This window comes from Colletotrichum aenigma (assembly GCF_013390185.1).
Source record: "Colletotrichum aenigma strain Cg56 chromosome Unknown KSG_Cg56_contig06, whole genome shotgun sequence".
NCBI classification, from domain to species: domain Eukaryota; kingdom Fungi; phylum Ascomycota; class Sordariomycetes; order Glomerellales; family Glomerellaceae; genus Colletotrichum; species Colletotrichum aenigma.
Genome location: NW_023500912.1, coordinates 340645 through 354983, shown reverse-complemented (window position 1 = coordinate 354983; position 14339 = coordinate 340645). Strand labels below are relative to the sequence as shown.

Here is a 14339-nt window from a genome sequence, read left to right as displayed (position 1 = left end):
GAAAACCTCCCACCGGTTTCTCAGATGTTTCCAAAGCTTCGTGATTAGAAAAGACGGAACGCAAGTTCCTACCTTTTTAGAGTTGAGAAGGGAAGATAGTGTCGTCGAGTGCCGGGTCGCCTTAAGGTTAATTGATGCGGGGTCTTTCCCCCAACGTCTTATCGAATTACAGGCCGGGAAGGTGCTAAAGCGAGCTGCAGGAAACGCAGAAACACACTGGACTGGAGGGAGCATCCGCCACAGCGGGGTTTCTGCACCAAGCCGATCCCTGCTGTGTTCAGTGTTCCTCCCACCCAGCGGCGGTCGGAGGCAGTTCCAGTGAATCGAATTGAAGGGCGGAAAGAACGGACGGACGAACAGACACCACCGCTGTCGCATCGACTTTGTCTTCCTCTTTCTTAATTCTTATTTCTGTGCTCTTTCCCTCTTGCTCTCACACACACCCACTCACAGACAGTCCTCCGTCCTATGTGAAGGAAGAACAGCGCGTCGACGCATTCCGATCACGCTACACCACCACCGGAAGCTAGACAGATCTCCAGAACCCGTCTGTCTTTGGCAGCATCTTAGACGATGAAGCTACTCCCCACGGTCCTGGGCGGTGTCCTAACGATCATGCAGGCGTCCACAGCCATGGCGTCCGCCGAGGAAGAGCTGTACGCCGGCAATGGCAATCTGCGCTGTGTCATGTACCTCACCGGGTTTGTTACTCCTCTCCCTTGACCGCAATCATCGACCGTTGAAGTTGCTAACGACTAGCCGCAGCCAACACCCCAACGTGCCCTCCAAGGAGCTCGTGTCTCACATCACCCACGTGGAGCTTGCGTTTATGAACTCCGACACCTTCAACAAGGACGTCGCTGAGTGGCCGCTGTTCACTACCGTCGAAAAGGTCCGCACCCAGTTCCGCCCCGGCACCAAGGTCATGGTCGCCATTGGCGGCTGGAGCGACACCAAGGGTTTCGACACGGCTGCTCGTACCGCCGAGTCTCGCGAGAAATGGGCCAAGAACGTTGCCGACATGGTCAAGGCTACCGGTGCCGATGGTATGGCCTTATTCCGCTCTGGCAGAGAATGATGATCGAGTACTTACTATCGTAGGCATCGACATGGACTGGGAGTACCCTGGGTAAGTTGAAAGTCTGTAGCAACTGCTTTGCTCCTCTAACATGTGTATCAGGGGCAACGGCGAGGATTACAAGAACATCACCAACGAGGAGAAGAAATGGGAGATCGATGCGTACCCGTTGCTCCTCGAGGAGGTCCGCAGACAGCTCCCCAAAGGCAAGCTCATCTCGGCCGCCACGCCCGGCCTTGAGCGCGACATGATTGCCTTCACCAAGGAGCACACTCCCCGGATCGAGCGCGCTCTTGATTTTGTCAACGTCATGACTTATGACATGATGAACCGCCGAGACAACGTCACGAAGCACCATACCGGTATGGAGCTGTCCCGCATCGCCGTCGAGAACTACATGGCCCGTGGAGTTCCCGCCCACAAGATCAATCTCGGGTTCGCCTTTTACACCAAGTGGTTCCACACCACGGACTGCCCCGATGGCCTGGAAGTCGGCTGCCCGACGCCGTTGATGGAGGATCCCGTGACGGGCGGCGATCTCGGACAGACCGGCGGCTTCAGTTGGAATGACGGAGTTCCGGACGATGTGAAGGGCTCCTTTGAGCGGGCTCAGAAGGACGGCAAGTATGATGAGAAGGGCGGCGGCTACTACTATCTCGACAGGGCCGAGAAGCGATTCTGGACGTACGACAACGGCGATGCAATCCTCCGCAAGTTCCCCGACCTCGTTGACCGTATGCGGCTCGGCGGTGTGTTTGCATGGGGGTTGGGCGAGGACGGCCCCGATTATAACAACCTCAAGGCTGTCAACAAGGGGTTGGAGCAGCGCAGGGGTAGCGGTGGCATCTGGGGTCCTGGCCCGTGGGGTCCGGGCCCGCACGCCGCCGATGAGCTGTAGGTGAGCCCCGGGCAGAGATGAAAAGCTTTGCTCCTTGATCCCCGCGTTTGCGAAATGTGAATTGTCGACTCACTGTCGGGTTGCGCATAGTGCCAACCGTGCGGCGCCGCACGTGGACTGAGGTAGATGGACGCTACCCGTTTGTCACGACGTGACAGGACGTTGATGTTAGTCGAAGATCAAGCTTAATGCCAACCGGATCAATCCGCTAGCGGACCTTTCTTGTGTGTTTTGTTGAGTGAATAGTTTGGGAACGGTCTCTGCGCCATGGCTGCTGGCAACGTCTGTGCTCGAGCTCATGACGGACGAAGCTTGGCCATGTGAGGCCGAGGAGTGCATTGTGAGTGGCCATCGTACATAGAGGAAGTCTGCACATATCCACGATGGGGCATTCCTGCAACGGTTTGCATATGCGCTAGTTGTTAACATGGACATATGTCGTTGATGAATGGATCTGAATTCTGTGACACGACGGCTAGTACACCAAGCTGGTGTCCATGTTCAACATCAAGTACAAATTTTTGCATACAGACCATTACCCCGCAATCAGTCCGCCAACATGAAAAACAAAGCGCTAGGATTCACTAAAGCGAGATATGTCTCACACAGACGAACCATCCAAATGTGTTGTGTTTGAGTCTTTGCGTCATGATAACCAGCCAGTTGGTCAGACGGTCTCGGATTTGACTGTTCCGTTGGAATCTGGGTGGAACAGGTAGGATCGCCATCCACGGTGTCTAGAGGTGGGACGACTGCAAGATCTCAGGGTTCACAGGGTTCGTGTTGGCGAACGGGAAATCGGAAGGGTTGCAGAGAGCCAAGAGGCGGGACGCGTCAGGGGTTCTGGGTTCTGGGCTGAGCAGCGGCTGTACGAACAAGCACACCGACACCGGGCAACTCTGCAAACGGAGGTAAAACTCTGAAGCCGTTGGAGAAGGAGAGGTTGGGTGGCAGACGATTGGAAGTTGGCGGTCTGTCTGGCCGACCCACGTCATAAGGGTTCCGTCGGGGAGAAATGGGCGGTGGAGCCGCTGGTGTTGTCCACCTCCCACAGTGCTGGTACTGGGCAGTGGGCAGTTAGGCTTGTTGTCGCCCTGCCGGAGCCGAGACCGGGCGGCGACCCGCTCTTTGCCGGCGTTAGATCATTGTGAGGTGGTTGAGGTGTTCTTGGGCACACATCTACTTTTACATGACTTGGTTGGTGGTTGGTCAGCACCGGTAGTTGGACGATGGATGGTCTGTTGTTCCAATGAGGAGGATCCATGTCGGTGCATCACAGGCCAAGCATGCAGGGTCGCGAGGGGAGGGGGGTGAGGTGAGAGGAGAGAGGCCTTCAGTGGCTGTCTTGCATTGTGGATGACAGAGGCCAATGGACCTGGGAGGGTATGGTGTTTGTGAGGTAGCGAGGGAACTGGAGGTTTCAGCTGCTTGTCTTGACAGCAAGACGGGTTATCCAGATTGGGTTGGAAGGCTGGAGACATCTGGCAGCGCGTTGCCTCGGCCGCGTTTTGGTCTGGGGTGCTTGAGAACGAAGAGGCAACCGGGGAGCACTGACGATGGATCAATGCTGACTTCATCGACACGGCAAGACTGCGTTGGGTACTCAAGTACTCCAAGCCTTGGGACGCTAGTAGGAGCTTGAAGTTTCTTTTCCTCGCGTCAGGCGCGCCGGAGCAAAGACACCATACGGCAACAGCTTCCCGAGCAGTGGTCCCTAAATTCCAGTTTCTGGCATGCAGAGGGACAGAGGCGGCAGCAATGAGGAAGGGGCGATTTTCGCTGGGATCGCAGATGATGGAAGATGCGAGCAGGGAGACACCACGACCGCTACTGCTATTCGTACACGGCACACACCCCACCGCTTACCTAACTAAGGCAAAGACTGGACACTGGACCGGGCTTGGAGTCACCCGCCACGCTGAGTGGCCTGAAGTGGCTGATGATTAGCGTCGCTTAGGGCCTAGCGCCGCCTCCCATTGGCTGGACCGTGTCGACTGCATCAAGAATGAGGTCATGGTAGCCAGTCAAGCTGGAACCACGTCATTGTCGGCCCTCCAGCCCCAACCCCATTACGCAGCGCACATCACCAACTGGCAGCAAACTCCTCCGTCCGCAGTAACAGCGACTCGGGACGGGGGCCTGGGCGTGCCACCTAAACCTATTGGAAGGCAAAGTGCCTCGTCTCTCCTGCCCAACGGCAGTGACGGACAAAATGTGACGACAAAGCTAGCATGCCCTCAGCAGGGTCCTTCCTGCCTGCCCAGCATACCGAATCTTCCTGTACCGTACTGCGTATGCGCCGCTGCAGCTCTCCAGCTTGCATTCCCGCCTTTGTAAGGTAGGTAGCCCACACGCCCTCATCTGACGCCATCCAGTCCTTCAACACGCCCCAGACAAGAAAATCTCTGGTGCTTGGTCCTTGGTCATTGCTCATTGCTCGCCTTGTCCTTGGACTACTACTTATTCACCGTCGCCGCCTCTACCACCCATTCATTCCCTGATCACTCACTCACTCCACAACCAACAGAACCAACACACTCTACTGCGCCAGACATCGTCGTCAGCTTTTAAGCTTACCTAAACCATCTCTCACATACCATCAAATACCAAGACAAGGATCGCAAACGTCGCCATGGCTCTCGGATTCGTTCCCATCGCCCACATCGTGGCTGCCGTCTTCTCCATCATTGAGCTCGGCCTTACTGCCTATGGTATGCCCGAATGCGCCAACGTGCCTCAGCTCTATCGCTAACTTTATCACAGTCGCCAGTGCCTACCACAGCTGGTTCAGCAACTGGTCCCGCTCACCCGACATCGTCAACTTCATCATCTTCAACTCGGTCTGGTCTCTGCTCGTCCTTGCCTATGTCGGCCTTACCCCTCTGTACATGACCCGCCTCTTCCACAAGCTGGTCTCCCTGGCACTCCTCGTCATCACCACCATCTTCTGGTTCGCCGGTGCCATCGCCTACGCCGTCTTCGTCGGCAGCCCCAACTGCGGCAGCAACACGTACTGCGGCTCTTCTCAGGCTGGTGTTGCGTTCGCCTTTTTCATCTGGGCCATCTTCATGTTCCTTACTGTTCTCGATACCCTCGAGGCCATGCGCTCGCGCGGCCACAGCACCAAGGCCAACCACGCCTACCCCGGCGCTTAAATCAACTCATCCAATGTTGAGATGATGATGAGATGACGACGGAAGGAAAGATGTGGTGGATGATTTCATGTTTTGATATGCAACGGCCTTTCGAATGACGTGGAAATACCCCCTCGAGTTTGAAATGGAGTTATGAGCTTTTAGTAACTGTCGTTTGAGGCGTTAGGATGGTTGAACTTTCAGGCGGCAGACATGTCTGCTTTTGCCAATAATAATCACTTTCATCTACTCTTGGTTTCTTCTTCTGTGACATAAGGCTTGTGATATTGTGGCAGACCTCGGGTCACACTGTTGTTTGGGTGCTTTCTCCAGTTTCAGCATCATGAACGTTGCCTTCGATGGTTTTCAACACCTGCGTCAACTAGTCCCTGTGCTACAACATTGTACATCCAATTGCGATCTTATCTTGGCTCAATCTTCTATATTTTAGTGCTGCTCAGTTATTGCCTACTCCGAAAATGCCGGTCAGATCTGAAGTTATTCGAGCGTTGTCTCACAGCCGACATACCGACCCATACGGGAAATGTTGCACAAGACCGAATTCTGACAGTCGCCCTATCAGATTCCGCTTGACTCGCGGAGCTGATATGGGATTCTTGGCAGAACCCGCATTTGACAGACTTTTGTAGACTGTAAGATTAGCCTGCAAACCTTGACATGGTTAAAGGAGCCGCCGGGCTGAGGGTTCTCCAGCTGCAGACCGTACCAAGCTGGTGGGTGTCTGTCTACTCGGTCTCGACAAGAAGAGTAACCACCACAGTCCACGTCAAAAGCAAGACTCGTGTATCAGTCAGACCAGCCATGAGTGAAACCGCAGCGCATGTTCGTGCCTCGGCGAAAAGAGCATCTCGACCAGCAGCTTCCTTATCGAGCTTCGGTCGGTCAATTGGCGAATGAGGAGGCTTCCCGGCGACACGCAGCGCCTCCCGCAGCTGCAGTGGGGCCGTCCAACGGCACTAGTGGATACGTACCCCGGGAACCCCTCACACAGTCACACTGATCCCAGGCGTTTCCCTCCAACGCCGCGAACCCCACGTCCAACCTTCCCTTGCACACATCTTTTCTCAATGCACCTGCGCTCAATCCCAACAGAGGCCGTCATCGCTTCACCAACACGCTGCTTGTCCCTTCCCGCCAAGCCTCCGTTTGCTCACCCTGCTCTGCTCGGTCTGCCAGATGCACCCCGGAACCATCACCACGTGCCGATAACCAGTTGATCCTACGGCCCACCTGCCAGCCCTTCCGCCCTTCCGCAGAGCAGCACCGCGACGGCCATGCCGAATACAAGCATGTCGCCCGACGGTGTGCCTTGAATTCTCGTCCAATCTCGACCCATTGCTTCCCCGTACGAACCCGTCAACCTACTTTATCAGACCAAAACATGCAGCGGCGATCAGATTATGGATCCCACAGCGGGGTCCTCGCTGATGGTTGCGCAGCTATCCTTCTTGGCGGAAATCCCATCTTTCCTACAAAAAGATCGCCGCGCCAGCCTCATTGCTAGCTGTCGTCTGCCAGCTTCCTGTCCCTTCAGCTCCAGCTCCAGCTCTCCAAGTCCTCGGCCTCACATCAGCGGATTCCCAAGCTGATCGCCAAGTTTCGTGTCTGCTCGTTGTCTCCCAGGCCACTGTCAATTGACCCTCCTCGACCGTCGACATGCACTACTCCTCCGTCGTCGTCTCCGGCCTCGTTGCCGCCGCCGCCCGTCAGGTCGGTGCCGTCCCGTACCCGAGGTCGGACAACAAGTCGGAACCGGTCTACAAGCCCATCACCAACATCCAATTGGGCCCGAGACCCTACTGGCTGGTCAACGACATGGACGAAGGCCCCCTCAAGGACAAGCTGCAGTCGTGCACCGAGCAGCCCATCAAGGCTTCGAGCTGGAGTATTGGTCACCGCGGCGGCGGCACAATGCTCATTCCCGAGGAGTCCGTCGAGTCCAACCTGGCAGGTGCCCGTATGGGTGCTGGTGTTCTCGAATGCGACGTTGCCTTCACCAAGGACCGCGAGCTTGTGTGCCGCCACTCTCAGTGTGATCTCCACACCACGACCAACATCGTCGCCATTCCCGAACTGAATGACAAGTGCACCACTCCCTTCAAGGCTGCTTCCAACGGCACAGCTGCTACCGCCAAGTGCTGCACTTCAGACATCACTCTCGCCGAGTTCAAGTCGCTCTGCAGCAAGATGGATGGTTTCAACGCCTCTGCCACCACGCCCGAGGCCTTCCTCCACGGCACCCCGAACTACCGCACCGACTTGTACGCCACCTGCGGCACTGTCATGTCGCACAAGGAGCACATCGCCCTGACCAACGACCTTGGTCTGAAGTTCACCCCCGAGCTCAAACTCCCCGAGGTCCCGATGCCCTTCGAGGGCAACTACACCCAGGAGATGTACGCTCAGCAGATCGTCAACGAATACAAGGACGCCGGCATCGCCCCTGAGCGCGTTCTGCTTCAATCCTTCTGGTACCCTGACGTCCTCTACTGGCTCAAGGCCGAGCCCGAGTTCGGCAAGCAAGCTGTCCTCCTCGATGAGAGCGGTGACACCCCCGAGACCTTCCCCGGAGCCGTCGCAAACCTCACCGAGTTCGCTGCTGCAGGTGTCAAGATCATGGCGCCCCCTCTTTACTACCTCGTCACCGTCGAGGACGGCAAGATCGTCCCCAGCAGCTATGCCAAGAAGGCCAAGGAGCTGGGTCTCAAGCTCGTCTCCTGGTCTCTGGAGCGTTCCGGTTTCTTGGGTGACGGATCCAAGGGCGGCTACTACTACACCTCCATCGCCAACGTCACCAACAATGACGGCGACGTCTACAACCTGCTCCACGTTCTTGCTCAGGATGTTGGTGTTGACGCTGTGTTCTCCGACTGGAGTGCGACCGTGACCTACTATGCCAACTGCTTCGGTCTGTTTTAGACGAAGCCATTCATGATTGTGCATGATTGCGAGGGAGCCTAGAGGCATCGGCTAATGACCAACCTGATGATGACCATAACGAATATTGGTAGTCAGGGTATTGCATAGAGCATAGCGTAGTTAATAATGATATCAGTGCATCTTAAAAACCACGATGAGAGTTTGTCTATGTGAGCTGTCACGTCATGATATTTGCTTGCTCTACTGTTGAGTTTGAACAATCCAATCCTCTTCTTGACGCTGAGAATTTCACAGTAGTGAGGAAATCGTAGTGTGGAAGCTGGTTCCTTGGCAGCAGACCTGGCAGAGACAGTGATACCTGTTTCACAACTTGCAACATGTTTCCTGTTATAATTGAATGCCTGACAGAGGCTTGGTGGAAACTGTTTCTCAAGGCTCTTGATCGACACTGAATATTCAAAATCAGGTTTACTTCATGCTTTCCGGCCAGACCACGCTGATTTTCACGATTGGAATCGTCCCAATGGATCGACGGAACTCGTTTGTTAGACATGACCTATACCACAACTGATATTGGAGTCACGGACTTTTGGAGGGTGACATCCGCTAGTTTGCCGGCGCCCGGGAGACTCCGAGGGCGGGCAAACTGGAGAACTGCCTTGAAACAACAGCCGACGGACAAGGGTCATGGGCCTCTCAACTTGAGAACTTAGCCAGACAGGTGAGGCACTGCGAGTGGGACAAACGTGTGAGATGCGTTTTTTGCACGGAAAAGCACAGCAAGAATAGGAAGCCAATGTTGAATATTATACGGTGAAGGGTATATCAGTCCATTTTGTATATATACCGGACTCAAATATTGACAAGAAGATAATAACAACCCTCACCCCCTGAAACCTCTCACCGTGCAAGTAGGCATCGAGACGTTTAGACGGAAGGCCAGCCGCCAGACCAGGAGATGACGTTCCAGCCAAACTGGGTCTGCGAATCGGCGTAGCCAATGTCGGTGTTCATGTAGTGGTAGTAGAGAACGGCGCCGCGCTTGGGGTCGACCAAGACGCCCTGGCCGCCGGGGGCGTAGACTTTGTCGTGGCTAGGGAGGAGGAGGGTGCCACCGCCGGCAGTGCAGCTCTTGCCGCTCTTGTCGGTGTAAGGCCCGGCGACGGAGGTGGCGCGGCAGACGAAGATCTTGTACTCGTTGCCGGGGGAGGGGCGGTTGCTGTCGAGGCCGCAGCAGGAGCCGGAGCTGAAGAAGGCCCAAAAGGTGCCGCTGCGCTCGTAGACGAAGGCGCCCTCGACGGGCTGGGGCGCGGTGGTGTTGAGGATGATGTTGTAGGGGTTGCCGTTGGCCTTGACGCCGCCGTTGGTCATGGGCACCTGGAAGATGTCGGACCAGAAGGAGCCGAAGTTGAGGTAGTATTTTCCGCCGGTCTGGACGAGGTTCGCGTCGATGGCGTTGTAGCGGCTGCCGGCTTTGGATGCGACGCCGGTGGCGCCGTGGTCGGTCCAGGAGCCGTACTCCATGGTGGGAGAGGTGGCATAGCCGATGGCCGAGTCCTGGACGCCGAAGGAGGAGACGGTGTAGTAGAGGATGTACTGGTCTCCGACCTTGTGCACATCAGGGGCCTATGTGAGAGTAGATTTGTATAAGTATGTGTAGCTTCCTATAGGCCAGTTTTATTGTGAAAGATATCTTGGCTGGGTGACATGTTCGTTTGTGTGCGGGGGGACGAGTTCGTCCGATTTTGTGATAAACGGAGGGGTTGTGAAACACTACTCCGACTTACCCAGAGATCGTCGTTACCCTTGAGGTTGATCTTGCTACCCGACGGGAGAGCAGCGCCCTGGTAGGTCCACGGGCCAACCAGGTCGGGAGCCTTCCAGATGCCGATCTTGCTGCCGGTCTCGAAGCGGAAGTAGGTGCCGTCGGAGTCGCGGCGGACGACGGAAGGGTCGTGAGACCAGCACTGGCCGGAGCAGGCGCCGGGGTTGCCGTAAGCCTGGACGGTGGCGCTCAGCAGCGCAGCTGCGAGGGAGAATACGGAACCGAAACGCATGTCGGCGAAGAAGAAAAGCAAGCGGCTGAAACGAGGGTGGTGGTGGTGGTGGTGGATTGGTGCGAAGAGAGAGGCCGGTGGGAGGTAGGGGAAAACCGAAACAAACGACGATGGGAATGTCACGATACATATACCGCCAAGCACCGGGACGAGATCAACCTGACAGCGGTGGATGGGGCCGAGATCTCTCGTCAAGCAAACGCCATCGCTCGGGACAAGGTTGGAACCAGGTTGTCGGAGGGAGCATGAGGGACAACTCTCGTCGAAGACATCCACTGACCATCCCTATTGGCGGAAATTGCCCTCGATGACTGGGAGACACCTGGGCTGGTGATGGGAAGACGGCAATATAGATGGAGCAGCCGCCAGGGAAGACTCCATCAATGAGATGAAGGGTTGGGCTTGAATGTTGCAGCCGTCCGATCTTGCATATCTAAGCTCAGCCTGCCGTGGGCCCGGTTTAGACTCGAAAAGTGCTGGACCAGGGCCGATTAAGCAATGAAGGACGGACAAAATGTCTGGGCTAAGCTTTCAAGGCGACATTGAAGAGCCAGGAACTGCCGTGCGTGCCGCTGACAGTGGAGAGAGACCGAGAAAGAAACAGCTGGGGGTCCATAGAGAGACAGACCCAGGAGGGGGGGGGGAGGGGAGGTTGAATGGACGGGCGACCCGGATAGGGCAGGGAATGCGAACTCTCGTCGTCCCAGTGGTGCGCATGAGAGCCAAGCCGCATGAACAAGAGCAGTAGCCGCGGTGCGTTTGCTGTATGTTCGCCGTAAACAGGAGCATTTTGGGGGGAAACATGGAAATATTGGGCCTCAGTGACGGGAATTGGGGATTGTGAAAGTTGGGGATTCCGAGTGCCGGCTCTGCAGCATGCAACTCTACATGGCCATGTGCAGCTTTTAGTCGTGTCGACGAGGCCGTCAACCCCAGACTTTGAGCTGCCTTTCCCGTTTGTGTTCAGACGGGCAATTCGTTACCGGCGCTTGCGCTGCAGCAGACATCACGAGACGATTTCGAGTGCCGCCTTGGCGATCGTGCCTGCGTCGGGAAGCACATGAGGTGGCACACCAATGGTCGCTGACAGCTCGTCAGATGCAGCTCAAGCGCTCGAATCAGGTGGGGGAGGATTCCGGAACATTGAAATTGCACGGGTTGAAAGCCAACGCCAGTTTGCGTTGAAACTCTTCATCGAATCCCTCTTGGCTGGGAGGATGGCGGAAAACTCCTCCAAAGAGAGGGCTTTTTGCCCAGTGCAGTCCACTTGCAGGGGGTCTTGGCCATTCTCAAACGCGATAGACTCGGAAAAGCACCGCATCCTAGGATCGGTTTTTGGGACTTGGCCGGTCGCGGTGGCATCGTATCTGGGGCCGAGGAGGGTCCAACACGAGGGAAAGGGGGCAAATTAGTGGCAAAGACAGTGGTTCTTCTTCATTATTTTCTTCATAGTCTTTCATCCCATCTTTTTTCGTCTTTCCTTAAGCTTAATTCTCGAATGGTTGGTTATATGTGGCTCTCGCTGTTGATATTCGGTTGACAGGACCTGATCAACGCGATCACCGCTGATGATCAGCGGTGCTCGGAGCTTTGGGTGGGTGAGGGGGAAAATTAAGCTCTCCTCTGTTTTATCGCTGCACGCACGTTATTCAGTGGAGATTGGGAATAACGTGACGGCACATCCACGCCGCGGACCGAACGGCAGCAAGTTTTCCCGCGTGAGCCGGTCGATAGATTGCTCTCCTGACTCGGGCTTACGTTGCTGGGGTTGGCGCGCTTTAAGTCTAGGTTGTGTTCAGTGACTTGTCAAGATGGGTGAAGCTCTCACGACGGACTAGTCGACAAACTCGGCTTCCACTACCGAGACCGAGTTCGGGAGGTTCAGGAGTTGAGTGCCACTTGGTGCATGTCTGAGTGATGGAGTTATCGTCGGTCACTTGTCGGTTTTGGGTGCGGCACTCGGGGAATCGGGAAACAGAATCGGGGGTGAAGTGGATGAAGATGTGGGCAAAACGTGTGGGCGCCGCGTGGGTTTTGCAGGAGAGAAATACTCCTAGGGCCCCTTTAGGTCGGAATTCTGCCCTTCCCACCTGGCCAACAGGTTGTGGGCGGAACGAGAGGAGGGCGGAGGCCATCGTTGGTGCCGTGCACGCGGGCGGCCCCCATTCCCTATTTCCCTCGTCCGCCGTATCCTGGCCCGCCGTGTCCAGTCCGGAAGTGATCATCGGGCCCTGTTTCCCGAAGGAGAACCCCGGGGCGCGGAGGAGAGTGCGGTGTCCACCCGGAGCGTCTGTGAGCGGGAGCGGGGACGCGACGCCGGCATGCCTCGGCTCAGTCCGGAGCAAAGTGGCTCTGTCCCGGGGCGTTCTCCGGCACCACCCACCACCCTATCTCCCCGGATACATTCATCATGATGATTGTCCCCCAAGAACATCGATGCGTTGAGAGACCGACCGGCCTGAAACTTGCCTCATTGCGGTGAGTATAGCGTGCAACGTAGCAGACGCATCGCAAGCACGAAGAACCGGTGATGGCATCGTAACAGACCACGTTTGCGAAATGTCAATCATCGCTTACAATATTTCTTTGTTGTGAAACGAAGAAACGCCCGCTAGGATGCCAAACACTTGCAAGCGAGGGGGATCTGGGCCGTCGCAGGATGGTGATGCGGAGTGCATGAGGGGGGCGAGCAGGAGTCGAAAATGTGACAGATGAGAAATTGGCACGGAGGCTGGGACAGAAATGATCGCCCAGTGCAATGCTGCTGACATTCTAATGTTTCTCTGTTGGTTTCCTTTCGCCAGTCCTGTCTGCGGGCGCAAATCGGCCGATTCGCCGCAGTGCTGCAGGAACAGAGTTTGAAAGTCCGAAAGGAAGAATCACAGAGAAATTGCGAAAGGCATCTTGTCAATTGCTAGTTTCAATGGCTTTCCTTGCAAGACCCCCGTTGATCGTCCTAAAGTTGGGCCGTCTTTTTGGCGGCTTCGCCATGTGGTTGGCAGACGATCGGCGCGGATGCTCTGGAGAAGTCTGGAAATGAACATGGGCAGCAAAACGTGGGCGGGCGGGCGCGGGGCGGCGTGCAAGAGGCACAGAGAAACATAATGCCCTCCTCGGCTTCTCTCTGGCGTTCTGCTGCGGCTTTCCGCGTCAATGGAGGAGAATGGGAGAGCATGGGATCGGATGGGAGCGACGAGGGGTGGAGGGACTCGGAGCCCGACGCTCTGGATCCATTACGTTACGAAAAGTTGTCAAACTGGCCCTGGCTTTCTTTGTTCTGTAGCTTATCTTGGGACGGTGGGTGGTGGCTTGCCAAGCAAAGCAACCTCATCGGTAACCTTGGTTGTAAGTATTAACTTCAGTCTTACTCACCTCTCACCGGCGGCGCGGCGGGGGGGGGAGACGATGCTCCCTCCAGGCCTTGGTCCGCACGTACGGGATGCGACTTGAACCCTTCCGGCCGTGCTCTCTTTCTCTCGTCCGGTGATGCCCATTGTTGTTTGGTCTGTCTGACGGGGAGCGCGCTCAATCAGACTGACGACGGGGGTGGTGGTGCTCTGCGAAAGCGTATGTGTTCCTGCACCGCCCCCTTGGGCTTTCGGTGATCCTTCAACAACGGGCAGTCTGCCTATTCGTGCCTGGAGAACAAGATGCTTGGATCACCAGGGGGGTCGAGGGTCCCTAGCAAGCCACTATCTTCCAGCATTCACTGACTTGACTGATCCTCCGGCCCAAGAATGACAGCCCGGGCCACGAGAAGCGGGCGTTCAAACGTCTGCTCTTGCAAACAAGCTCCTCCACGGGTCATCCGTTCAGCCCAAGTCAAAGAAGACAGAACGCACAGAGGGGGAGGGCCAGCGACGGTGACGCGGGGCCATGTCCAGGACCCCTTGACACGAGCGGCGGGTGGGGGATGCACATATTGGGACTTCCAAAAATCCCTTTAGCCAACGGGGAACTAACTACATACCTTCACCGGTGGGCAGAAGCTGGATGGCAATGACAATCAGGAGGCGAGGTGAGGTAAGGTGAGGTGAGGTGCGTCCTCTGCAGCATGGCGGCCCCAGAATGCTCCCATCTCTCACTCGCAACGCGGAGACCATGCTTCTCGACGATTCCTCTTTTGGGCCGCTGATCCGGCTCTAGTAGTGTTGCTTTCCGACGCCATAAAGTCACCACCGGCCGCCATTCCGGGAGGAAGACCTTGCGAAGGGTAAGGTGGTGGTGATGGTGGTGGTGGAGGCCGTCCTCGCCGAGCTCACGCGGTGTGG

General features: G+C 56.3%; 4 protein-coding genes across 4 annotated transcripts; 3 read left to right on the top strand and 1 right to left on the bottom strand.

Annotated features, from left to right (window-relative positions):
• Positions 1-633: 633 nt before the first annotated feature.
• CGCA056_v009107 (Endochitinase 42) lies at positions 634-1976 on the top strand (the record flags this gene model as incomplete). Its single annotated transcript, XM_037324354.1, has 4 exons — positions 634-701; positions 766-1046; positions 1102-1129; positions 1181-1976. 4 exons carry the CDS (start codon positions 634-636, stop codon positions 1974-1976), a joined length of 1173 nt encoding a protein of 390 aa, XP_037176580.1.
• A 2632-nt stretch (positions 1977-4608) lies between these two features.
• CGCA056_v009106 (Non-classical export protein 2-like protein 1) lies at positions 4609-5131 on the top strand (the record flags this gene model as incomplete). Its single annotated transcript, XM_037324353.1, has 2 exons — positions 4609-4687; positions 4740-5131. The coding sequence occupies 2 exons, from the start codon at positions 4609-4611 to the stop codon at positions 5129-5131; spliced, it is 471 nt and encodes a 156-aa protein (XP_037176912.1).
• A 1656-nt stretch (positions 5132-6787) lies between these two features.
• Positions 6788-8050, top strand: CGCA056_v009105 (Extracellular protein; the record flags this gene model as incomplete). Its single annotated transcript, XM_037324352.1, has 1 exon — positions 6788-8050. One exon carries the CDS (start codon positions 6788-6790, stop codon positions 8048-8050), a length of 1263 nt encoding a protein of 420 aa, XP_037176578.1.
• An 888-nt stretch (positions 8051-8938) lies between these two features.
• abnA-1 (putative arabinan endo-1,5-alpha-L-arabinosidase A) lies at positions 8939-10068 on the bottom strand (the record flags this gene model as incomplete). Its single annotated transcript, XM_037324351.1, has 2 exons — positions 8939-9637; positions 9799-10068. 2 exons carry the CDS (start codon positions 10066-10068, stop codon positions 8939-8941), a joined length of 969 nt encoding a protein of 322 aa, XP_037176905.1.
• Positions 10069-14339: the final 4271 nt, after the last annotated feature.